This window comes from Mustela erminea, chromosome 3, assembly GCF_009829155.1.
Source record: "Mustela erminea isolate mMusErm1 chromosome 3, mMusErm1.Pri, whole genome shotgun sequence".
Lineage (NCBI taxonomy): Eukaryota > Metazoa > Chordata > Mammalia > Carnivora > Mustelidae > Mustela > Mustela erminea.
The window spans coordinates 40,267,593-40,294,021 of record NC_045616.1 but is presented as its reverse complement, the minus strand read 5'-3'; the positions used below and the strand labels follow the sequence as shown (position 1 = coordinate 40,294,021).

General features: G+C 37.7%; 1 protein-coding gene across 5 annotated transcripts in view; it reads right to left on the bottom strand.

Annotated features, from left to right (window-relative positions):
* Positions 1-20,271, bottom strand: part of SLCO6A1 (solute carrier organic anion transporter family member 6A1) — a 96,275-nt gene extending 76,004 nt beyond the window's left edge. For 4 of the 5 annotated variants that reach the window (XM_032335656.1, XM_032335658.1, XM_032335660.1 and 1 more), the window contains exons 1-3: positions 19,701-20,271; positions 4,518-4,778; positions 1,305-1,493 (exon numbers count right to left, since the gene is read on the bottom strand). In XM_032335656.1, coding sequence (XP_032191547.1) covers positions 1,305-1,493; positions 4,518-4,778; positions 19,701-20,016 — 766 coding nt within the window. In that variant the 5' untranslated portion in view covers positions 20,017-20,271. The remainder of the gene's footprint in view (positions 1-1,304; positions 1,494-4,517; positions 4,779-19,700) is intronic. The other variant, XM_032335657.1, reaches the window with a different exon arrangement.
* Between the last annotated feature and the right edge of the window lie 6,158 nt (positions 20,272-26,429).

Genomic DNA, 26,429 nt, shown 5'->3' with positions numbered 1-26,429 from the left:
ATTTTAATTACTAATCAGTAGAACCAAAAGTAAAACAAACAGATTTGTTGTCATCCTCAGCCAACACTAATAACTCACTGCATTTTTTTCTAAAATCAAACATAAATATGAATATCATCTATTTAAATTTATTGACATAACCTTCCTTACTTCTCATGGAAAAAATAATTATTTTGGTGCAAAATGCTATGTTCTCTAAAGTCACCTTTCCAATACTTTAATTTAAAAATTTTTTAAAAATATGATAACTCTGTACAGATAGATGATCTACCAAGACCAGAGAGAGCTATTGCAACATAAAGAAATACCGGTTATTGTGAGATATACCCCTGGGTTACTTATTGTGGGATACCATGACACAAAAGACTAGAAATAGAATGTACTACATTGTAGTCGATTAAAAGGCATATAACTTCCCTCCTTGATTTAATGAACAAGATTGTATTTTCATTAACTTCACAATATCTGAGCCCCCCAAAAGGTGAACTGAGTTAAAGCATTAAAGAGCTTAATAAAACGATGATGAGGGGCGCCTGGGTGGCTCAGTGGGTTAAGCCTCTGCCTTCGGCTCAGGTCATGATCTCAGGGTCCTGGGATCGAGCCTCGCATCAGGCTCTCTGCTCAGCGGGGAGCCTGCTTCCTCCTCCCTCTCTCTGTCTGCCTTTCTGCCTACTTGTGATCTCTGTCTGTCAAATAAATAAATAAAATCTTTAAAAAAATAAATAAAAAAAAATAAAACGATGATGATGATTTCAACACCACACTGAATCAAGTACTGAGGAAATGTGAAACAGTATTTCTATCCCCTTACGAACATGATGGCAGCAACTCTCACCTATGTCCCCAAAGTTTAGACATACAATTATTCAGACAATTCAATCTAATAACTTGAGACTTTTTCCAGAGAAATGAAATGTAATCTATATAGTTTGATATGACATATATATACCAATGTTCTATGTATTATATATTAGACACAGTACATAGAAAGAATATAGTGTTTGTTACTTAAGAAAGTATGTGCTTTTCCTATTTCTCTTTATCTTTTTGATGACTTTCAGATGACCTGTCTACAATTCAAAATCTCAAGCAATTCCTCAGAATTAGGCAACCCAATGTGATTTTGAAGTCAAACACAAGACTTATAAATCTAACATTATATTATAACATTTGTTATAATGTTATTATAAGGGCCAATAATTAGCACTTACATATCAGTTTAGATATGTACACCAAGATGTAAAAGCTCAATAAAAATTCAAAATGGGTCAACCATATTAGAGAGGGGGAAAAAAAAAACTTGCCTATATAAATACCAGTTGAGTGTATGGCAACACTGTTGTCAATAAAGACTATTCCAAGGATATAAAGAATCATTGCTGCTACTCCCTGCACAGTCTGCCCCAGGATGAAGGAAACTAAATATTTCACATGGAATGATGGTACAGTTTTCCTGCAAGCCTGGACACTCTTCATTTCTTGGCAAATATCTTCTGAAAAGACAATTATTTTTGTTAAATGAGTCAAAAATTAAACATACAACAAATATGCAGTATCTCTCATGAAATATTTCACCTTTTACAAAGTTATTTCCACCAGTATACCTTTTTTTTTAAGTTAACATTTCATTTACACTGAATGTAGCAGTTCTAAAATCAGTCATTATATTCTCATAAAAAACACAATTATAAAAGGAATTTTGTGGGAATACTGGAAAAGATAGGTACATTGGGGAGGGTATGTGCTAGGTGAGTGCTGTGAATTGTGTAAGGCTAAGGAATCACAGACCTGTACCTCCGAAACAAATAATACACTATATGTTAATTTTTAAAAGAGAAAAAATAATTATAAACCAAATATAAATGTATATGCATGGGATAACATGTATATATACAATTATGTGTGCATAGGTATCTATACATATACACACATACACAACATACATATGTTCCTCTTAAATTTAGTAACTGGTATCCCTAACTTTTGACACGCAGAAAAAAGTGTTTCTGATGTTCTAGATTATTTGTATCTTCAGATTATCTTCTGAGTTTAGTTCTATATCCACTTCTTCAGCAATCTTCACATTAACTTTGTGGCACTCTATTTAAATAATTTCCCTTTTTAGGGCACCTGGGTGCTTCAGTCAGTTAAGTGTCTGCCTTCGGCTCATGTCATGATCCCAGCCAGGTTCCTGAAACCAAGTCCCACATCAGGCTCCCTGCTAAGAGGGGAGTCCACTTCTCCCTCTCCCCTACTCATGCTCTCTCTCTCTCTAACTCGCTCTCAAATAAATAAAATCTTTTATAATAAATAAATAAATAAACGAGCAAACAAATAATTTCCCTTTTTAGACCCATTAACTTCTCATAAAGAGAAAGCATCATACAATAAAAAATTATTTCCATTAAAGTTAGTCATTATATGGTAAACCACTAGATTTTAAATTCCTTTAGGTGGCCATCTATTTCTCACACTTTTTTTTATTCATATGGTTGTAAAACGATAGTAAGATTTCCTGGAATTTCATCTGTTATTAGATTGGTAGATACAGGCAAAGTCATTAGATCATTCTGATTGTGTCTATTTTGATTGGTATTTAACAAAGGCTCTGAAAATATTTTTGTAGAAAACTGACTAGAATGCAGATCACAATATAGTACACTAATGGAAATTTTCATCTGGTTCAGTATCCATACCAAATGCTAGTTGACTTCATATCAAGTGGGAGGAGGTCTTTAGAATTGTGATTCAAAATACTGATAATTCAGTTTTAAAAGATATATTAACTTGTGGTGACGTTGGTATCAATGTGATGTTTTAAATACCCCAATCTCTTAGTCCCTTGAATTTTTCTCCACCCACTTAATTAATTTTAAACTTTCAAAAAGAATAACCACAAACCTTTCTCAGTTGCAATTTCAAGCATTTCACATTCAAAATATCCCTATCTTTCCAGCTCACTTCTTGTAACCCAATTCAATAATCCTTAAAACCCACTAGGATTTTGATACTGCTCCTTTTCGCCATACCAATATCCTCTTATGTCCTTTATCTACTCCCAATGTCATTTTAGCACTTTTAAATCCCATGCTCTCTTATCAAGCAATCTCTTGGTAAAATTGCAACCCTCATCAAATTAAATTCTTCTCCCTACTCTGCTTTTATACTTGTAAAGCTGAATATGGCTGGGGGAAAACACACAACCATGCAAATCTCACTTTGAATTCATAATTATTAAATTCAAGGAGGTCATTCAGCCTCCTGATAATCAAATATGTCCATAGTCTGCTACACTTTTCTTCTCCTATAAAATTCAATTTGTTTGTTTCCCTTCTCCTAGGGATCATGGTCCTGAGGTTCCTACTGTCCAATATCTGAAAATAAATGCTTTCTACAAAAAGAATAAAATATTATAAATATATATGAATATTATATAGTTCATATGTCGAAAATGTATACCAACATATTGTTTAATATGTGAATTCTACAGTATATAAATATGTTGTATAAATTGCACTTAATATGAACTATTTATTTTAATTGTGTGCACACATCATAAGCATACTTTTAAATATCATAAGCATGTATATACATATACATACACACATGAAAACATCCTTCTGGCTTTTTCCAACATGTCTCACTCAAGTCCATTTTAAAGTTGCCAAAATGGGTAAATCCATTTTAACATTGCTGACCTATACACAGCAAGAAAGTACTCAACACAACAGTGCCAGGAATAGGGCTATGAAACTTCAAAATAGCCTTTAACTACTGGCAATAGCAAAAAGATTGTGGAATAAATCTTTTTTTTAAGATTTTATTTATTTATTTGACACAGAGGGAGAGCGAGCATAAGCAGGGGTAGCGGCAGGCAGAGGGAGAGGGAGAAGCAGGCTCCCCGCCCAGCAAGGAGCTTGATGAGATCCCAGAACTCTGGAATCATGACCTGAGCTGAAGGCAGGCGTTTAACTGGCTGAGCCACCCAGGCACCCAGAATAAATCTTTTTAAAAATGAATAAAGTGAAGAAGGCACTAATATTTTTAGATTCCAAGTCCTAGGCCAAAGGGCAGCTCCCATTTTGAAATGGTAGGAGTCTGATCTTTCTTTTTCTGTGCGTTTATTTATGTATCCATCTGTGTTCTTGTGTATGTGTATTGAGGTCAAAATGCAGGATTAAGGAAAGCATATTGTGGAAGACATAAGGAATTACCAAAGTTCTCAAGAGATTTATAATACATATAAAAACTAACAAAAGAAAAACAATTTCATAAAATAATTATCCCCAAAACTCCTTCTTTTTCCTATGCCTATCTCTTACATGAAAGGATATTTGATCATGAGAAGAAAAGAGAATGGCATATATATATTTGTTGGGAGCTGCAATAAATTAGCTTAATAAACTTGGTAATATACATAGATACAGACGGATGGATGTACAAACAAGTATTATAACCTATTTTAAGTTCCTAAAGCCAATATTTAAATAATAATTTGACACCTTTTATAATCTTACCTTCAATATCTACATTTGCTTTAAAATCTCCCTCAGTAAAGTATGGGTAAGCAAATAAAAGTGATCCACATCCCACTAAAAAGGAGGCAAATGTAACCCATCTTGGTATGTGTCCTTTCCCTCCGTAGTATGCTATAAACACTGCTACCAGGGAAGATGAAATATCATAAGTCAAAGGCAACAATAAATTCTCCACATCATTCAGATAACTGTCCTTTAGAAAAGTCTCCATGCTCAATTCTTTGAGACCAAACACAATACCTAAAATGTAACAAGAAAAAAAAGAAAGCAGTAGCATTCATTTTAAGAGACAAAATATAATCAAATCAAAATATAATCATTACAAATCAAAACAATTTACACTGATTTAAGTTTACTTTACATTATTCTGACTGTTTAAGATCCATAAATACATGATTTGTTTTCTAAAATACTGGGACACCTGGGTGGCAGAGTGGGTTAAAGCCTCTGCCTTCAGCTCAGATCATGATCCCAGGGTTGTGGGATTGAGCCCCACATTGGGCTCTCTGCCCGGCAGGGAGCCCTGCTTCCTCCTCTCTCTCTGCCTGCCTCTCCGCCTACTTGTGCTCTCTGTCTGTCAAATAAATAAATAAAATCTTTTAAAAAAAAATACTAACAGGCCTTAACCTTTGTGAAATATTTGCTAATTGAATTTTACCTATTTTGTACTGATTTACTGGAGAATACTTATCGTTTTCAGTCATCTTACTTAGTACTGATCTTTATTTGAATGTATTATGATTCAGTTATAAAAATGAATAAATAACAGGGGCACCTGGGTGGCTCAGTCAGTTAAGCATCTGCCTTTGGCTCAGGTCATGGTCCCAGGGTCCTGGTATCGAGCCCTGTGTCAGGCTCCTTGCTCAGCGAGGAGTTGGCTTCTCCCTCTTCCTCTGCATCTACCCCTGCTCACGCTCTCTCGCTCTTGCTCTCTCTTGCTCTCAAATACATAAATAAAATCTTTTTAAAAAATAAATAAATGACAATCTAATGAATACTTATCTACCACTCAGAACAGGAAATAAAACATCCAATATTTGAAGCCAAGCATGTACCACCCCCAAAATGCATTCTTCTCTCTCTCCATAACCCATAACCTATATTTGAAGGTCGTAATTTCTGACTCTTTTAAAAGCCAGAATGTGTACATCCTTGAACAATATGGAGAATTGTTTGTCATGTTCCTAAACATTAAGTAAATTTTATCATAGAGGTGCATTTCTATCCCCTAGTATCCAACTAGGAAAAAAACAATTGTCCTCAATATTTGAAATATATTGCACTAAATATTTGAAACTTCAAGAAATTCATACAGAGGTTGGATACAAAAGTCATACATTTATTGGAGTGAAAACAGAAAACAGTTACCAATCAAAGCTCATGAATACCTATGAAGCAGAAGTTGCTGGAACATGGACTGCTACTGCTGTTGGAACTGCAATAGCTACCTCTTTTCCAGAAGGCCAGAACCTACACTACTGCTAATGTTCTGAGAGCCAACTCACAGCCTTCCACTACTTCTGCTCTTCTTGCATTTGTGGAGCCAGGGCCATAAGCATTGGCTGTTGAAGCGCCAACTGTTGCTGCTGATGGAGATGCAGCAATGCCTGAGCATAAATCCAGGAGTTCCTATTCACCCAGTATTGCTGCTATTGCCAAAGACGTCATCACAGGGAGGAGAAAACAAAAAAGAGGCTTTCCTTTGCCCCTTTTCCAAATCTACTGTCACAGCCTCTCATTGGCAACACCTAAGTGGAAGCCAGCAAGAAAGAAGGGCTGGGAAATGCAGTTTACAGTCTCCTATGCCCCTTGGAAAAAGCAGTGAGTCCAGACCACGCATAATGAAGTCTATGGCCAACAGACAAGTAGCTCGCAGTGTTCACATTTTAGACACTCAGGATTCATTTTCACCCTTCTTCTTCTATTTAAACTAGCATACCAATTAATAGCAACGTCATCATGCTAATGCCTAACATTGTACATTTATCATTCTTACAAAGATATTCTTACTCTTTCAAATAAAAAAAAAGAAAAAGAAAAAAAAGCAGACATGAAATCAACCAGTCATCATATCTACCACAAGGTAAAATTACTCCATCTTCTAGGTCAATCATAAACCTAAATGAACTTTTTTAATACAAAAAGTAAATTGCAAAGGTATAAATGGTATAAAAAGGCATGAAAGGTATAAATAAATAACTTCTCAAACACATCATAGACCTAACTAAATTTGTGAGGGAACAGTACTGAGAAAGAAACTGTAAGTCAAATTGGAGCAACACCAGTTTAACAGACCAAGACCAGCAGAAGACAAGATCTAAAAACTTGGTTGCATCAAAGAGAAGAGTTTTCTTCAACTCTCATTTTAGATGTGGCCAAGGAGGATAATGGTCAAGGCAAGAAATGTCCTCTCAGTTACTATGTCCATCTCTGGGGCTGGGGTATTAATTCCCCTTCTCAGGGATATTTTGTAACCTAGAGATGAATTTGTAACATTATCTCCCATAATACTCTCATCAAATAATAAGGGGAAAAGAGGGAAAAAATGGAATACACACACACACACAAATGTGTATACAAATGTATACACATTTGTGTGTGTGTACACATAAAACAAACGAGAAAAAATGCATAGTTGCTGCAGTTTCTATTTCTCTAAATGGCTATGCGAACACAGTTGATAACTTCCCTCCTCCATTATTCACTCTCTCTTCTACTTCTTGATCACCATAACATATGTAGGTTGCTACCTCAAAGCTTATCTCTCACCTTAGTGAATTCCATGAACATGAACTTCCAGCTCTACTTCTTCTCCTATAAAATGAGTTCCTTCATTTAAAACATTGTGATAAGAAATAAGATGATCACAATGGTGTATAAGGCATTCGATAAGGACAATAACCACATCAGCACTGGTACAGATGTGTGTATGTGTGTATGTATTCCATGCACTCAGCCCTCGCATAACCTCTATTCTTGATGTAACTGTCACTATAAATATGAACCCATTGGACAAGACTTACAATGACTGGGGAATTTTCAGAGGACAGTTACCTGTCCCATTATTGAAAGCTTCCTCTGCAATGGATTTCTTTTGGTGAAGATCCACAATGGATAACTGTGCTCATTCAAAGAGACATGCCACTTACCCAACTCTCCAAGTCACCAAATGGTCAGACCATTAGGCAATGTCAGCATGGTATCTAGGCAGTGTGGATCATCAGATGTACTGCTCAATGGTCTGCGCACTGGAAAGATTTCCTTTTTCCTCTATTTTTTTAGGGCCTCCCCTGAGGGGAGCTATAGTGCTACATAACATACTTCTACCTTTAAAACACACACACACACACACACACACACACACATACACACACAGGTTCACTAAAGATTATGTTTCTTAATTGGAATGGAACAAGTGATGAAACTTCTCCTTCATTTTAGAAGAGGTAGCCCTCACACTCTAAACCAATTGTTCCCTAGAGACATCACTGAAGTGGCAGGCAAACTTGTGGTGTGTAGTATCTTCCAGGATAGACTTCATGTCAGTCATTCTGGGAAGGCTGGGATCTAACTGTAGTTATGAGTCTGGCAGCAAGAAGGGGTAGTGGGATAGATCATGGGGCAATCAGCACTCTCTTAACTTGGATGAGGCAAGTTCAGTGTCTATAAAAAAGGAAATGATTTTTCTTCAGACATAAAAGGTATAGTTGCTCCTACTAGGAAAGGAGGTTTAGGATTTTGGGAATTATGGTCCTCAGATTCACTGAATTCCAGCCAAATGCCTTCATCCCAATTCTTAAGGGTCCACTCTTCTCCAATCAATATCTCAACTATAACAAAAGCGATCTGGTGAATCTGTGCATTGAATTTAAAACGTTGTAATTCTGAGTTGGAACTGTTCAAAATATGCAGAGTGTGACTAAAAATGATGAGATTCTCATAGAACCATCAGAGAAGCTCACAAATTTCCTTAATCGTGACTTAAACTTCTTATTTCCTTTCTGTAAACTTTCCAGAGCAGTCAGAAGCCGTTGATCAACCCCAGAATCTCAGTCAAAAGTTCTACCATAGGAGTCAGCCAGAGAAGCCATTCATCTCCCCAAGTCTTGCCTTCAGTGAGAACTTGATTTTGGGCAACATTTTAAACAACAACACTACAGGACATAAATGCCCACTACATCATTTTCCACAAATATTGGCACAATATTGCTGTTTTCATTGTTTTCAAGCCCAATCAGGTCAGATAACCAGCTTCAGATTCCATCTTTGACGGTTTGTTTGTTTCCTGGTTCAATGCCTGGTAATGGATTAGTAATAAAAAAAAAAAAAATCCTAAGATTTTTGTCATTTATAGGCAAATTAGTTTTATTACATTGGTGAAACTAAAAGTTTATTCAAAAACTTTTCAGGGGGAAGAGTCAAGAAGGCAGAGAAGAAGGCTGCGATGACATCAGGTAGCAAGAGATCAGCTAGATAGTTATCAAACCATTCTGAACACCTACAAATCCAAAAGAAGATCGAAGAGAACAAAAGCAGCAATTCCAGAAACAGAAAATCAAACACTTTGGAGAAGTGAATCCGAAGCAATGGGAAGATAGACCACAGGGGAGGGGCCGGCTCCCAGCAAACGGCAGAGCAATGGAACACAAAATCAGAACTTTTAAAAGTCTGCTCCACTGAGGGACATCACTCCAGACATCGCTTGTGGGGTCACAGAAGGATCAGGGGTGTCTGAGTATCGTAGAGCTCACAAGTATTAGAGCAGGAAGCCAGCCACAGAGACAGAGACAAGGAGTGAGCTCTCAGCTCGGGATTACCTTAAACTGTGATCTGTGGCATGGTCAGATGACTGCTCTTTGAGCAGGGACCCCACAAGTGGCACATCCAAGGAGAACCCCCTGGAAGAGTGGGAGGGATCTGCTGGGTTTGGAGACTCCAGGCAAGGTTGTGTGCCAGAGATAGAGACGCTCGGTCACAGGCCGGGTGAGCTCAGATTGCAACCAGAGACCAAGGAGGTGGGAGTGACTGAGAGCTTTTCTCTGAGGGCGCACTGAGAAGTGGGGTCCTGAGCTCTTAGCTCCTCCAGGCCAGAGATTGGGAGGCCGCCATTTTCATTCCCATCCTCCAGAACTCTCTGGAAAGTGTTTAGGGAATAAAATCTCCCGATAGCAAACCCAAGCAGAATACTTAGCCCGCCTCCTGGCAAAGGCGGAGCAATTCCACCTGGGCAAAGACACTTGAGAACCACTACAACAGGCCCTCCCCCAGAAGATCAGCAAGAAATCCAGCCAAGGACAAGCTCACTGATCAAGGAGAACAGCGGAATTCCAGAGGAGGAGAAATCACAGTATGGAATTCATGGCTTTCTCCCCATGATTCTTTAGTCTTGCAAAGTTAATTAAATGTTTTAATTTTATTTTTTTCTTATTCTAATTTTTTTAACTTTTAGTTTTTCCTCCTTTAACGTTTTTTTGAACTGGTTTATCTTAACAATACCTTTCTTTAAAAAAAATATTTTCGAATGTTCATTATTATAGTCATATTTTGTCCTTCATTTTATCTAACTTTATATTTTGTGTACACATAGGGTTTTTACCTCTAAAAATTTTTGGGATACAACTTATTCTAATAGATCAAAATATACCCTAAATCTAGCACAGGGTTTGTTCTAGTCTTCAACCTGAGCAGAATTTCTCTCCACTTTCTTTTTCTTTCTTTCCCAATCGACTTATCTTATCAACTCATTTTTAGAATTTTTTAAAAAATTTAAATCTTTATAGTCATATTCCATCCCTTCATCGTGTTTACCATTATTTGTTTGTGTGTGTGTGTGTGTGTGTGTGTGTGTGTGTTTTCTTTCTTAAAAATTTTGGGAGGTATTTTCTTCAAAAAGACCAAAATACCCCCCAAATCAAGTGGGTGGTTCTGTTCTATTCACCAGTCTAATATATATTTTTTCTTCTTTCCTTTTTTTTTCTTAACTTCTTTTTATCCCCATTCTTCTCCCCATGACTTGGGGTCTCTTATGATTTGGTTAATGCACATTTTTCTGGGGTCTTTGCCCTCCTTTTAGTATTTTATTCTCTCATTCATATATTCTTAACTAGATAAAATGACAAGGTGGGAAAACTCACCACAAACAAAAACAAACAAACAAACAAACAAACAAAACCAAGAGGCTGTGCTGAAGGCTAGGGACCTAATCAATATGGATGTTGGTAATATGTCAGATCTAGAGTTCAGAATGATGATTCTCAAGATGCTAGCCGGGCTCGAAAAAGTCATGGAAGATATTGAGAAACCCTGTCTGGAGAAATAAAAGCCCTTTCTGGAGAAATGAAAGAACTAAAATCTAAACAAGGTGAAATCAAAAAAGCTACTAATGAGGTGCAATAAAAAATGGAGGTTATTACTGCTAGGATAAATGAGGCAGAAGAGAGAATTAGAGATATAAAAGACCAAATAACAGAATATAAAGAAGCTGAGCAAAAGAGAGACAAAGAACTACTGGACCATGAGGGGAGAATTTGAGAGATAAGTGATACCATAAGATGAAACAATATTAGAATAATTGGGATTCCAGAAGAAAAAGAAAGAGAGAGGGGGACAGAAGGTATATTGGAGCAAACTATTGTAGAGAATTTCCCTAATATGGCAAAGGGAACAAGCATCAAAATCCAGGAGGCACAGAGAACCCCCCTCAAAATCTATAAGAATAGGTCCACACCCCATCATCTAATAGTAAAACTTACAAGTCTTAGTGACAAAGAGAAAATCCTGAATGCAGCCCGGGACAAGAAGTCTGTAATATACAATGGTAAAAATATTATATTAGCAGCAGACTTATCCACAGAGACCTGGCAGGCCAGAAAGAACTGGCATGACATACTCAGAGCACTAAATGAGAAAAACATGCAGCCAAGAATACTATATCCAGCTAGGCTATGATTGAAAATAGAAGGAGAGATAAAAAGCTTCCAGGACAAACAAAAACTAAAAGAATAGTAAACACCAAACCAGCTCTAAAAAAAAATATTGAAAGGGGTCCTCTAAGCAAAGAGAGAGCCTAAAAGTAGTAGACCAGAAAGGAACAGAGACAATATACAGTAACGGTCACCTTACAGGCAATACAATGGCATTAAATTCATATCTCTTAATAGTTACCCTGAATGTAAATGGGCTAAATGCCCCCAATAAAAAGACACAAATATCATAATGGATAAAAAAAACAAAACCCACCAATATGCTGTCTACAAGAAACTCCTTTTAGACCCAAAGACACCTCCAGATTTAAAGTGAGGGGGTGGAAAACAATTTACCATGCTAATGGACAGCAAAAGAAAGATGAGGTAGCAATCCTTCTATCAGATCAATCATATTTAAAGCCAAAGACTATAATGAGAGATGAGGAAGGACACTATATCATACTCAAAGGGTCGTCCAACAAGAAGATCTAACAAATTTAAATATCTATGCCCCAAACATGGGAACAGCCAACTACATAAACCAGTTAATTAAAAAATCAAAGAAACACGTTGACAATAATAGTAGGGGACTTTAACACCCCCCTCACTGAAAGGGACAGATCATCCAAGTAAAAGATCAACAAGGAAATAAAGGCCTTAAATGACACACTGGACCAGATGGACATCACAGAAATATTTAGAACATTCCGTCCCAAAGTAACAGAATACACATTCTTCTCTAGTACGCATGGAACATTCTCCAGAATAGATCACATCCTGGGTCACAAATCAGGTCTCAACTGGTACCAAAAGACTGGGATCATTCCCTGAATATTTTCAGACCACAATGCTCTGAAGCTAGAACTCAATCACAAGAGGAAATTTGGAAAGAACTCAAATACATGCAGGCTAAAGAGCATCCTACTAAAGAATGAATGGGTCAACCAGGAAATTAAAGAAGAATTGAAAAAATTCATGGAAACAAATGATAATGAAAACACAACGGTTCAAAATCTATGGGACACAGCAAAGGCAGTCCTGAGAGGAAAATATATAGTGATACAAGCCTTTCTCAAGAAACAAAAAAGGTCTCAAATACACTACCTAACACTACACCTAAAGGAGCTGGAGAAAGAATAACAAACAAAGAAAGCCAAACCCAGAAGAAGAGAAATCATAAAGATCAGAGCAGAAGCCAATGAAATAGAAACCAAAAAAACAATAGAACAAATCAATGAAACTAGGAGCTGGTTCTCTGAAAGAATTAATAAGATTGACAAACCCCTGGCCAGACTTATCAAAAAGAAAGGAAAAAGGACCCAAATAAATAAAATCGTGAATGAAAGAGGAGAGATCACAACCAACACCAAAGAAATACAAACAATTATAAGAACATACTATGAGCAACTCTACGCCAACAAATTTGACAATCTGGAAGAGATGGATGCATTCCTAGACACATATAAACTACCACAACTGAACCAGGAAGAAATAGAAAACCTGAACAGACCCAAAACCAGTAATGAGATTGAAACAGTCATCAAAAATCTCCAAACAAACAAAAGCCCAGGGCCAGATGGCTTCCCAGGAGAATTCTACCAAACATTTAAAGAAGAATTAATTCCTATTCTCCTGAAACTGTTCCAAAAAATAGAAATGAAAGGAAAACTTCCAAACTCATTTTATGAGACCAACATTACCTTCATCCCAAAACCAAAGACTCCATCAAAAAAGAGAATTACAGACCAATATCCTTAATGAACAAAGATGCGAAAATTCTCACCAAAATACTAGCCAATAGGAACCAACAGTACATTAAGAGGATTATTTACCCCCTGGGGCTAATAATACATTACATGTTAATTTAAAAAAAAAAAAGGATTATTCACCATGACCAAGTGGGATTCCTTCAGGCTGCAAGGTTGGTTCAACATCCGCAAATCAATCAATGTGATGCATTATATTAATAAAAGAAAGAACAAGAACCATAGGATACTCTCAACAGATGCTGAAAAAGCATTTGACAAAGTACAGCATCCTTTCTTGATCAAAGCTCTTCAAAGTGCAGAGAAAGAGGGTACATACCTCAATATCATCAAAGCCATCTATGAAAAACCCACAGCGAATATCATTCTCAATGGAGAAAAACTGAGAGCTTTTCTGCTAAGGTCAGGAATATGGTAGGGATGCCCATTATCACCACTGCTATTCAACATACTACTAGTAGTCCTAGCTTCAGCAATCAGACAATAAAAAGAAATTAAAGGCATCCAAATCAGCAAAGAAGAAGTAAAACTTCACTCTTTGCAGATGATACGATAGTATATGTGGAAAACCCAAAAGGCTCCAGTCCAAAACTGCTAGAACTTGTACAGGAATATAAAGTCAATGCACAGAAATCAGTTGCATTTCTCTTCACCAACAACAAGACAGAAGAAAGAAAAATTAAGGAGTCAATCCCATTTACAATTGCACCCAGAACCATAAGATTCCCAGGAATAAAACGTAACCAAAGAGACAAAGAATCTGTACTCAGAAAACTATAAAATACTCATGAAAGATATTGAGGAGGACACAAAGAAATGGAAAAATGTTCCATGCTTATGGATTGGAAGAACAAATATTGTGAAAATGTCTATGCTACCTAAAGCAATCTACATGTTTAATGCAATCCCTATCAAAATCCCATCCATTTTTTTCAAAGAAATGGAACAAATAATCCTAAAATTTATATGGAACCAGAAAAGACCTCAAATAGCCAGAGGAATATTGAAAAAGAAAGCCAAAGTTGGTGGCATCACAATTCCAGACCTCAAGCTCTATTACAAAGCTGTCATCATCAAGACAGCATGGTACTGGCACAAAAACAGACATATAGATCAGTGGAACAGAATAGAAAGCCCAGAAATAGACCCTCAACTCTATGGTCAACTAATCTTTGACAAAGCAGGAAAGAATGTCCAATGGAAAAAAGACAGTCTCTTAATAAATGGTGTTGGGAAAATTGGACAGCCACATGCAGAAGAATGAAACTGGACCATTTCCTTATGCCACACATGAAAATAGACTCAAAATGGATGAAGGACCTCAATGTGAGAAAGGAATACATCAAAATTCTTGAGACAAACACAGGCAGCAACCTCTTTGACTTCAGCCGCAGCAACTGCTTCCTAGAAACATCACCAAAGGCAAGGGAAGCAAGGGCAAAAATGAACTATTAGGACTTCATCAAGATCAAAAGCTTTTGCACAGCAAAAGAAACAGTTAACAAAACCAAAAGACAACTGACAGAATGGGAGAAGATATTTGCAAACAACATATCAGATAAAGGGATAGCATCCAAAATCTATAAAGAACTTACCAAACAACACCCAAAGAACAAATAATCCAATCAATAAATGGGCAGAGGACATGTACGGACATTTCTGTAAAGAAGACATCCATATGGTCAACAGATACATGAAAAAGTGCTCCATATCACTCAGTATCAGGGAAATACAAATCAAAACCACAATGAGATATCACCTCACACCAGTCAGAATGGCTAAATTGACAAGTCAAGAAATGACAGATGTTAGCAAGGATGCAGAGAAAGGGGAACGCTCCTACACTGTTGGTGGGAATGCAAGCTGGTGCAACCACTCTGGAAAACAGCATGGAGGTTCTTCAAAAAGTTAAAAATAGAGTTGCCCTACAACCCAGCAATCGCACTACTGGGTATTTACCCTAAAGATACAAATGTAGTGATCCGAAGGAGCACATGCACCCGAATGTTTATAGCAGCAATGTCTACAATAGCCAAACTATGGAAAGAACCTAGATGTCCATCAACAGATGAATGGATAAATAAGAAGTGGTATATAAATACAATAGAATACTATGCAGCCATCAAAAGAAATGGTACCTTGCCATTTGCAATGACGTGGATGGAACTAGAGGATATTATGCTGAGTGAAATAAGCCAATGAGAGAAAGACAATTATCATATGATCTCCCTGATATAAGGAAGTTGAGAGGCAAAGTGGGGGGTTTAGGGGATAGAGAAGGAAAAAATGAATCAAGATGGGATTGGGAGAGAGAGAAACAATAAGAGACTCTTAATCTCACTAAATAAACTAAGTGTTGCTGGGGGGAGGGGGGAAAGGAGAGGGTGGTTGAGTTATGGACATTGGGGAGGGTATGTGATATGGTGAGTGCTGTGAAGTGTGTAAACCTGGCAATTCACAGACCTGTACCCCTGGGGCTAATAATACATTATATGTTAATAAAAAATAAAAAATTAAGAAAAAAACTTTTCAAACACCTTTATATTAGATATCATAACTTTGGAAAAATAAAAGAATATAATTCTTGATATGCACTCCACATACTTTAATTTCTTAGCCATACTTACCTCTAATAAGATGTTATTCATATTTTTCTCTGGAGAATACATTTTAATATGATCTTTTTTCCCGACTGTTCCCCTGAAAATAGCTGCAATTCATCCAAGTTGCTTTGTATAGTTTTGCAGTAAAGGGATAACTCAACAGGTCTTGGTTGCTCAAAAAATGCCTGTCTTCAAGACTGGCCATTCATTGGCTCTTGGAAAGTGACTCTGAGCCTTTGGAATATTCTGCCTGAGACCTTGGACCACACAGAACAAGTCTGATTCAACAGCTTATATTAAACAAGGTCATCTAAGGTAAACATCTGTTTGATCAGATAATTTATGCCCCCCCCCACCAAAAACACCAACGCTCACATAAGTTGGCAACTGTTTGCATGTATTACAACACATTGTTGGGGGGAAAATTAAGCATGTCCATGCAAATCCTCTGGGAAAAGATACATGGAAGCTTGGACCTGGTTTCTTCTGGATTTTGTCCCATATACCTTTTCTCTTTACTGATTTTAATCTGTATCCTTTTATTATAATACATCATAACCATAAATAATAACATCTTTCTCTGAGTCCCACATTCTCCTATTGAATCATTGAGCCTGAAAGAGGTCATAGGTACCTCCAACATAATAGTTAATAAATGACTTCAAATGACTCTCCATTTCAAATGACCCTCCATTTTAATAGAAAACACTCTCTACAGGTGCATAAATGTCTAGCAAGCTCAAGGAAATCACTACTAAATAATGTATGAAGCTCTGTTTTCCATTGAAATATTTCAGCCAAAATACTCCATTCAGAGAATTTTTGACAAATACCTTATAAGACAAAACTCTTCAAATAAATTTTTTTTCTATTTATGATTATTTTGAATGCTTCACCAAATTTAAATGTGAAAGCCATGGGACTTCTACCAAAATATGAAAGTGAATCAATGTAATTCATTACAGTAATATAATAATGGGCAAAACACGCACACACACACACACACACACACACACACACACAGAGAGAGAGAGAGAGAGAGAGAGAAAGCATTTAACAAAACCCAACACACTTTTAGTAAAAATACTCAATGAACTAGGAATAGAAGACAACTTCCTCAAACCCATAAAACACATATATGATAAGCCTACAGAATATTTAAAAAGTGAATCATAAAGTTACTAGGACTGGGCAATTCCAATCCTGGGTATAAAATCCAGAAAAATGAAAATACGTGCCCTCACACACACGTACATACCATTCCAGTTCTACATGTAAGAAGCTTGGTAATCACCATTTGGTCCTAACAAGTAACAAACTTAACAGACTAAAAAATCAACAACTCTTATTGGATATGTAACAAAAGAGGACAAACTTGACTGTGCACTCAACTGCCATTACAACTCATCAGTCCATACACTTAAATTTTGTGTTCGATTCCCCAATATATAACATCTATGGCTAAAAGAAATGAGAACTTCTTTTAGGGCTGCAATGGAAGCTCCAGAATTCTCAGACAGGGCTTGAGAGCTGAGAGTTAAGAGGACTGAATTGGACATTTTCTCTTCGTAAGTGCTTAAGGGCACTCAGAAGATTCCATCCAGCACCAGAATCCTTATAATCATTATTGCTACTATCAGGTAAAGCGTAGAGCCACTTGGGCTTTTAAGATCTGTACTTCAGCTGGTACTTCATCCCAATCAAACATAAGCGATAGCTTGATGCATTATGATGCCACTACATGCCGAAAATGATTACCCATCTCCCACTAAAATCCCACCTTTTATGGATATATCTTCTGGGACTAGGCCTGATATCAGTTTCATAGTAGCCTGGATCCAATCAGGCAGGCATGACCTGAATCTGGTCATAAAGACACATCAGATATACCCAGGTTGAAATTTCAACCTACAGAATGAAAGACCTTAAGACTTGCAGGGACATAAGAAACAGGGACAAAGTGAGGGAACTGCTGCAGATTAAAGAAGTCTAAAATATGACAACTAAATCCATTGTGTGATCCTGGATAGAATTTCGGACCAGAAAGGAAAAGGAGACAGTATTGAGGCAGTTGGCAATATCCGAGTGGGGCCACCAATTCCAAATTTGATGATAGTGTGGCACTGATATTCCTGACTGAGAAAGGCGTATAGTGGTTAGGAAGAAGAGTGTCCTCATTTGGGGAGAATGCACACTGGAGTCTTTAGCTATAATAGACACCATGTCTGAAAAAGTCCGTATGTTCAAGAAAAGGGGAAGGAATAAATGTGGTGAAATGTAAACAACTAGAGAATGTGCGTGAGGGGCCGCAGGACTTCTTTGTATCAACTTTGCACCCTTTTCCTATGTTTGAAATTATTTCAAAATTGTTTAAAAGGTAACAACAAATAATAAATAGATCAACTGGTAAATACACATGGATAAATCATTTTTATAAACTGAAGACCCAATGTTATACCCAAACTGAGCTAATGATCTATAAGAAGTCAATTAAAAAGTAGTGGAGCTAAAAAACTTCACTGCGAACTACTTTTGCAAAAACTTTCAATGGCTCCCCATTATGAACCTAGTAAGGAGATTATATCAGTAAGAGAATACCTGTAAAGCACCTTACTCATCACCCAGCACATTAGGAGGAAGTGAACAACTTTCAGTGTCCTCTCAAAATCTCTAGTCTGTCACTTAAAGACCTTCATAAAATTGTCTTTTCCATTTTTTTTAATTCATTTATGCATTCAATACATACTTAATGAGTGTCTTTTCTGTTTTAGTCACTATAATTAGGTCTTGAGGAGACACAATGAATAAAACAAATATAATTGCCTTTGGATGCTTAAGTGAAACCATCATCCAAGCTAAACTCATCACTCACCATTCTGGAACAAGGCTTTCCCATACCTGAGTGTTTATTCATCCAAACATTCACTCATTCATACATTCATTTCCTTATACAATACTCCTTAACTACATTCCATTATCACAACTGTACCCTATTTATCAGGGCATAATTCAAACACCTCTTCCCCAAGAAACTTCTTTAATAAAATCAAGATAAAATTATCGCTATTTATGTGTCCCTTTCATGTGGTTCTTATCACACACAGCCTTTTTATTGTACTTATTTAGAAATAACATTTTAGGGCAAAAAGATCATGTCCAGGAAACGTCAATGCCATCAGTGTTAACAGGATAGTAAAGAATCTTGAGCATAAAGGGAGTGGTGAGGGCTGAGGCCAAATAAAGAACAGACACCCCCTCTAAGGGCATTCAAATTCACATGCTTTGTTTAACTGTGGGGGAAAAGATAAAACACTTTCCAGTCTGAGTTCTCTGGTATAGGTTGTTTGAGGTCCCACTTCACCTCCTCAGTTCACATGTGAGGATACCAAATCCAGGCAGCAAGCAGTTTGGCCAGCTGGTCTCAAAATGGTAAGCAGAAGCAGAAAACAAACTGGTGCTCACAAACACCATATTCAATTTTATTTTAACCTCCCCAGTTAATTCAACCCTTTACTTCCCAGGATCCCTGACCCAACAACGTTAAATGACTCTACAGTCCCTTCCTATTTGGAGGCCAGGCCCCTATCACCTACACTGTGTGCAGTGGACTGGCACTCACGTACCTTCTTCCGAGGTAAAGCTATGACGGGGTACACACCCAAGGTAATGGCCCGATTAACCTGCTGTGATTCCAGACAGACCTTGAGAACCGGAGAGACTACAGCTGCTTCAAGCTGAGTCACCACAGGGGGTTACCCCTTTCACGCCTGTCCCAAGGTGCCCCGGGGCTGCCCTCCCCAGAATGCCCGCCACCCCACTCAAGGTCACCTTGAGACGTGATCAGGAGGCAGTAGAAAACCACGAAGCAATGGAGCGTGTTGAAACGCTGACATCTGGAAATAACTATACAGCCCAAGCCGCAGGGACCCTCCAGATTTTCTTTTGGCTTCTTCGTAATGGGGGATGTGGCCCCAGCCTGACCTTTTTCTTTTTTTTGAAAAGTGCTGAACTTGATCAGGCTACTGGGAACCGTCTTCATAAGCTTGGGTTTTTTCTTGCGCTTTGCCTGTTCCGTCTCCAAAGGATTTTCAGCAACCTGAGGCTGGGCAGCCTTCGGCTCCACTTCCGCCAGGGCGTCTGGCATGGCGGCTTGATGGCCTGCGGAGGCTGAGGCCTTGGTTCACAGAGGGCGGCACTGGGCCAGAGGAGGTGTGCCCTGTTGCTTGCAGGGGTTTCCTGCTCTACCAGCTCTACTGAAAGGCCAGCCGGCCTGGACGTCTGGGAACTGGTGGCCCCCAGAGCTGCCTGCAGCCCAAGCCTCCAGAGGGGAACGTTTCTCCTTAGGCAGAAAGCAAACGTCCCTGAAAGGCTGACAGTTGCCCAGAGAGAACTTCCAAGGCTGTTTCCTTCTCTGCTTCCACGTGGGAAAGAGGAGTGGGGGTGGGGAGGGAAGGAAGCTCGTACGACTAGATTCTGATCATTGCTAACACAAACAGGGAGTGCCAGAGTAATTCTCAAGGAAGTCAAAGATGCTAGATTTAAGACTTTTTCTTAGGAAGCAAGGAAAGAGAAATGTGCAGTGAGGCAATAGTGGAGAAATAGTGGAGAAATCCCCCAATTTCTCCAGGCTTATCTAATGTTATAACGTTATTGTAATGTTTTTTGAACTGGATGATCTCACTATAAACAACCTGAAAATTGTTAAGGGACCAGGAGAAATGAGAGACATGAAAAAGACACTTCTACTACATTTAGAGAAACCAGCAAAGATCATGAAATACCCCCAAGGAATGCTCTTAAGTGTTTTACACATAGACGTTTTTGCCCTAGAAACTATCCTTAACCAAGAGTAGAAAGCTTTATTATTTTCTTCCCTAAAGAGGGGGATGGGACCCAGGGTATGTTTTACTTTCTCAGGTATAAAAAGTTTACTGGAGGGGCGCCTGGGTGGCTCAGTGGGTTAAGCCTCTGCCTTCGGCTCAGGTCATGATCTCAAGGTCCTGGGATCCAGCCCCATATCGGGCTCTCTGCTCAGCAGGGAGCCTGCCTCGCCTTCTCTCTCTGCCTGCCTCTCTGCCTACTTGTGATCTCTCTCTTCCTGTCAAATAAATAAATAAAATCTTTAAAAAAAAAAAGTTTACTGGAAAAAAAAAAGAATATTGGAGAACAGTAATAGAATATGAAACTTGTATATTTTTATGGTAAAAATTCACCTTCTTATCAGCTTTCTTAGACAGATATGTAAGTTATTCGGGCCATATATATAGGCCGATTGACTTTACAGGAGAAATGAAAGGCTCTTCCTTCCAATGGATTAGACATCGTGTTACTAAAAACAATCCAGGTCTTCAACAAAATATTGTGCAGCTAGCAAGTGCTAAGAGAAAAATCACTGAGAAGAGCTGTGGAAGAGGGTACACAGACCCTACTTCCAACCTGAATCCTCAGCTTGCCTTACTATATGTCGATCAGTGGGTGGAAATGTTATTTTGCCTTTAGTACAAGACCTACTTTGTCAAAGAAACAATCACTACATAAGTAGAAACAAATGCCCTGGTTCTTCCATATTCATCATTCTCAACTAGGGTATCCCCTCACATTGCTTCATGACATTAATAAGCATAAGGGAAATAGGATGCCTAGGAAGGAGGAAAGCAGGGGGACTCATCCTTGTGCTTTGGTACCCAGCTGGGCACTCCATGAGGGCAGAGGGGAAAAGATGTCTCTGTTAAAAAGAAATTATTCTGAGACTTTTTGCTTCTATTCAAAATACAGAGCCAAACAGAATGTCACCTGACTCTAACAACAATAATAACCAAAAGGAAAAAAAACCTGGATAACATAAAAAATTATCACTTTTAAGCCCATTGGAGAACTGCATTTGCAAAGCAACCAGGGGATTGCTTCCAGACGGAAGCAAACTCCTAGGAAGAAGGATGAGATACATGAACTCACCTTTGGTAGAACACAGAAGGAGGAGGTAAGCAATAAACCATAAAAGAAGATAAAAAGAAAACATTTGAAATCTTAATTAATTCTTAAAGAACAAGTGAGGGGTAGCATAATGGTTTAGAAACCCCAGGAGCCTTAAAAACAAGGGGAATCCACACTCATATATCAGATCTCTGCCATCTGACAGAGCAAGGGAGCCTCCTTAGTGAGGAATGCATTTGATGGGGGGGGGGGGTGTAGGCTGATACTGAGGGAGAATCAGGGACTATTTCTTACCTTCCTGCTCTGAAGTTTCATGTTCCTGAGCCTTTTATCAAGCAAAGCCAAAGCAGTTCTGTCTCTGGGATTGAGGCAGGAAGCTCTCCTGTCCTCTGGTCACTTGCAAAGCAAGAGGAACAGAGGAAAAGCCATTTGTCCTTGAAAGAGAGGCAGGAAAACATCCTGTTTCACCCAAAGGTTGGCTCCCACAAGAAGGAAGGGTAGAAATACAAATCATCTGACAAAGAGGGAGGAGCAAGAACATTATACCTTCCCAAGACCTGGCACCAAAACAAGCAAAGTCCAACCCTTGAGACTCAGACACTCAGGACTAAGATTGTAGCTGGTCTAGGGGAACCTATTCCCTGCTTCCATTATGAGATTTGCATGAATACAAATCAGTGGCACTATACCAATATAGGTGGGTAAGGGAGCAGAGGGAGGCCCCTTCTGTGGTGCAGGCATATTAGACCTACTGAAGTCTGAGAGTAGGTTAGTGTTAGTAACACTAACAAAACACTCTCAAGCACTCCAGGTTCCAGACCAAGTGAGGAAGTTTCAATCCCCATCAGAAGAATCTGAAGCCTGTGATACGCTAAAGATAAATAGAGCAAAAACAAAAGCCCAATCCGTCTCCACACCTGTCAACACTGACAAACTTACACTGACAGTCAGATAGAAGAATCATCACTTCCAGGTATAAATACATTAGTCTGAAATACACATTCTTATACAGTGTCTGAAAATTAGTTGTAAGTGGTCTAACACATGTATAACTGAGGTACCAGAGAGTCAGAGAAAGAGACAGACAGACAGACAGACAATGATGTAGAAAAATTATTTGAGGATACAATGGTCATAAATTTTATAACACTAGTGAAAGATGTAGAACCACATAATCTCAGATAATCCCAATAATCTCAATAATCTCAGAAAATCCCAAGCAAGATAAATACATAGAAAAATATACTTACACATATCACAGTCAAGTTGCTAAAAATCAAGCCTAATTAGAGCAGTTTGAAGGAAGTCACAGAAAAGAGAAGTATAGTTTATAGAGAAACAAATTTTAAAAGTAAATTATGCTAAAATAAATATATAAGTAATGAAACTGTTAAAAATTAAATAAATAATAGTAAATTATAATATCAGAAACTATGCAGTTCAGAATATAAGTAAACTCTATCTTTAAAATGGAAAAGAAAAGTCTCCAACTAAAAATTCTTTATCCATCAAAATATCTTTCAAAAAGATGTCAAGGACTGTAAAAACAAAACAAAACAAACACACAAAAAAAACCACCTCAAAATATTAGCAAGTCAAACCCAACAACATATGAAAAGAACTATAGTCCATGATCAAGTGGAATTTATTCTAAGAATACAAATTTGGTTTAACATTTGAAGATCATTTAATGAAATATACCAGATTAACAAAAGGCAAAATTTACCTGATCATTTTAGTAGATGCAGAAAAAGCATTTGAAAATACTCATCATCTTTTCATGATAAAAACACACAAGAAATTAAGAATACAAGGGAAGTGCCCCAAACTGATAAATGGTATCATACCTATTGACCTTTGACTTGGTCCAGGGTTACTTGAGTAATCTTTTATGCAAGAAATAACTGTGTGAAAGTATAGTCATATTTTCAGTAGCCAATGTTTAAAATACCCATGGAGAAAAAGATGATTTAGCCCTTTAAGAAAGTTAAGTCTGGGGGCGCCTGGGTGGCCCAGTTGGTTGAGCAGCTGTCTTTGGCTTAGGTCATGATCCTGGACTTCCAGGATCGAGTCCCGCATCGGGCTCCCAGCTCCTTGGGGAGTCTGCTTCTCCCTCTGACCTTCTCCTCTCTCATGTTCTCTCTCACTCGTTCTCTCTCAAATAAATAAATTTTAAAAATATTAAAAAAAAAAAAAGAAAGTTAAGTTTGGAAATCACTACTGGAAGCAGCAGGTGACAGTCATAAAAAGATATAGCCTTTCCAGTGTAACAGAGAGTATGAGCTAGAAGGTCAGGGCAACCACACCTGTAGTGTTGTTTACTAACATAATTGCCTACTGATAGAAAGATGAGGTCTTAGAGGAAGATCTGCCCATGTAATCTGGCTTTTTTAATGGTTGTTGTCCTGATAAGAAAAAATTTTTTTAAAGTCCAAAGGAGTGTGAAAATGAAATAATAAGTGGTGCCTCACTAATTTATTTTCAGTTTTAGCCAAAAATGAGACCTTTGAAGTTTCTGAGTCTGTAAGAAATCACAATTATAGAGCAGTACTGTACAATAGAAATAAAATGTCAGCAAATACATAATTTTAAATTCTCTAGCCCCCACCACAAAATAATTAAAAAGAAACAGGTAAATTAATTTGAGTAATATGTCCTAAACATTAGCATTTCAACATGTAACTAATATTTTTGAAATCACCAATTATTAATGGACTATTTTGTATTTGTTTCCAGTAAGTCTTTAGTATTTAGTTTGTATTTTATACTTATAGGATGTCTCAGTTCAGATTAGCTACATTTCAAATGCTTGGTAGCCATATGGGTCCAGTGGCTACCATAATGCAGAGTGTGATTACAGAGGCTCCTTTTCATTTCGAAAAAGTTTGTAAGTTATTTGGGGACTAAATGTGTTTAAATCACAGAATTAATAGCAATATTTCATATTACATTGATATTTTCCCATTTTTATAATAAATTTTTTAAAGCTAGCTAAATGATTTCGTTGTATCTTTTTTTTTTTTTTAAGCATTTATTTGAGTGGAGAAATGTCTAACCATGAGGTTTTTATTATATAATAGAGGGTACTGCCATCCAACCACAAGGAGTATAGACTAAGTTTTTTTTTTTTTTAAAGATTTTATTTATTTATTTGACAGACAGACAGTAAGCAGAGAGGCAGGCAGAGAGAGAGAGGAGGAAGCAGGCTCCCTGCTGAGCAGAGAGCCCGACACGGGACTCGATCCCAAGACCCTGAGACCATGACCTGAGCTGAAGGCAGCGGCCTAACCCACTGAGCCACCCAGGCGCCCCTAGACTAAGTATTTAAGAAGAAATAACAGAACTTTGTTTGCCTTGCATTTTTTTTTTAATTTGACAGAGAGAGATCACAAGTAGGCAGAGAGGCAGGCAGAGAAAGAGAGGAGGAAGCAGGCTCCCTGCTGAGCAGAGAGCTCGATGCGGGACTCGATCCCAGTACCCCGAGATCATGACCTGAGCCGAAGGCAGTGGCTTAACCCACTGAGCCACCCAGGCACCCGCCTTGCATGTTTAACCTTAGTAAACATCACACTGAACAATCCATATTCGATATTCTTATTTGCATAAAATCCCATGTATGAATTTGCTGTAATTTAGTCAATCCCGTGTTGATGGTATGGCTTGTTTCCAATTTTGGCTTTGACAATACTGAAATGGACATCTTCATATGCAAAGTATTCTTCTGAAAGATGAGTCACTGATTTAAAACAACTTTTCATAGAAAATGTAAACAAAGTTATAAAACAGAACCCAATTTTGGAAATACTAAATGTAGAAAAAACTGTCTTTGAATCTGTAAACATGGATATTAAAGTATTTTTGCATGGTTTCCAGAAGTTAACAAGTTAACTGTCGTAATTTAGACAAATAAAATTTCAGTGTGAGCAGTGAATATAGCTACCAGCTAAAGCAATCCCTGAGAAACTAGGCAATTCAAGAGCTTAAGACATTTCAAGAAACAAGCTTGAATTAAACAATGAATGTTTATGAGGTGCTGTTAAACATCCTCCATATAATATCTATTTTAGCTAAAACCTCCAAACATGTATGTAGGAAGAACAAGTCACTAAATTAGCCTACTGAGTGTATTTCATATAACTCTTTTTGGCAAATGCATCAATAAAGCTGAAAAACAACATGATGGCAAAAATTACCGTAATGTAGTTTTAACACAGGAATGACTTCCTTATTGAGGGATAGAGAACTATTTGTGCCTTTAGTAAATGGCCCTGGTTTGCTTAGCTGCTCTGGTAAATGATGCTTGATTCCTTAATACCTCACCTCCCAAGTTTATTGAGGTTAAAGGTCTCACTGTTGGATAATTGAAATGCAAAGTAATGTTTAAACCCAGAGAAAAACAAACATTGGGGCATGAAGGAAGCATTCTGTATGGAGAATTCAACCTAGACTTTGGATCCAGCTCTTCTGCTTAGTTATTACATGATTTTGGAGAATTCTTTTAAACACTCTCACCCTTAGTTCTTCATCTGTACAATTAAAATAATGGTAACTCATTTGAAAGATTATTGTGTGGGTTAGAAGCAATATGCTAAAAGTGTCTAGCACGGTTCCCGATATAGAGTA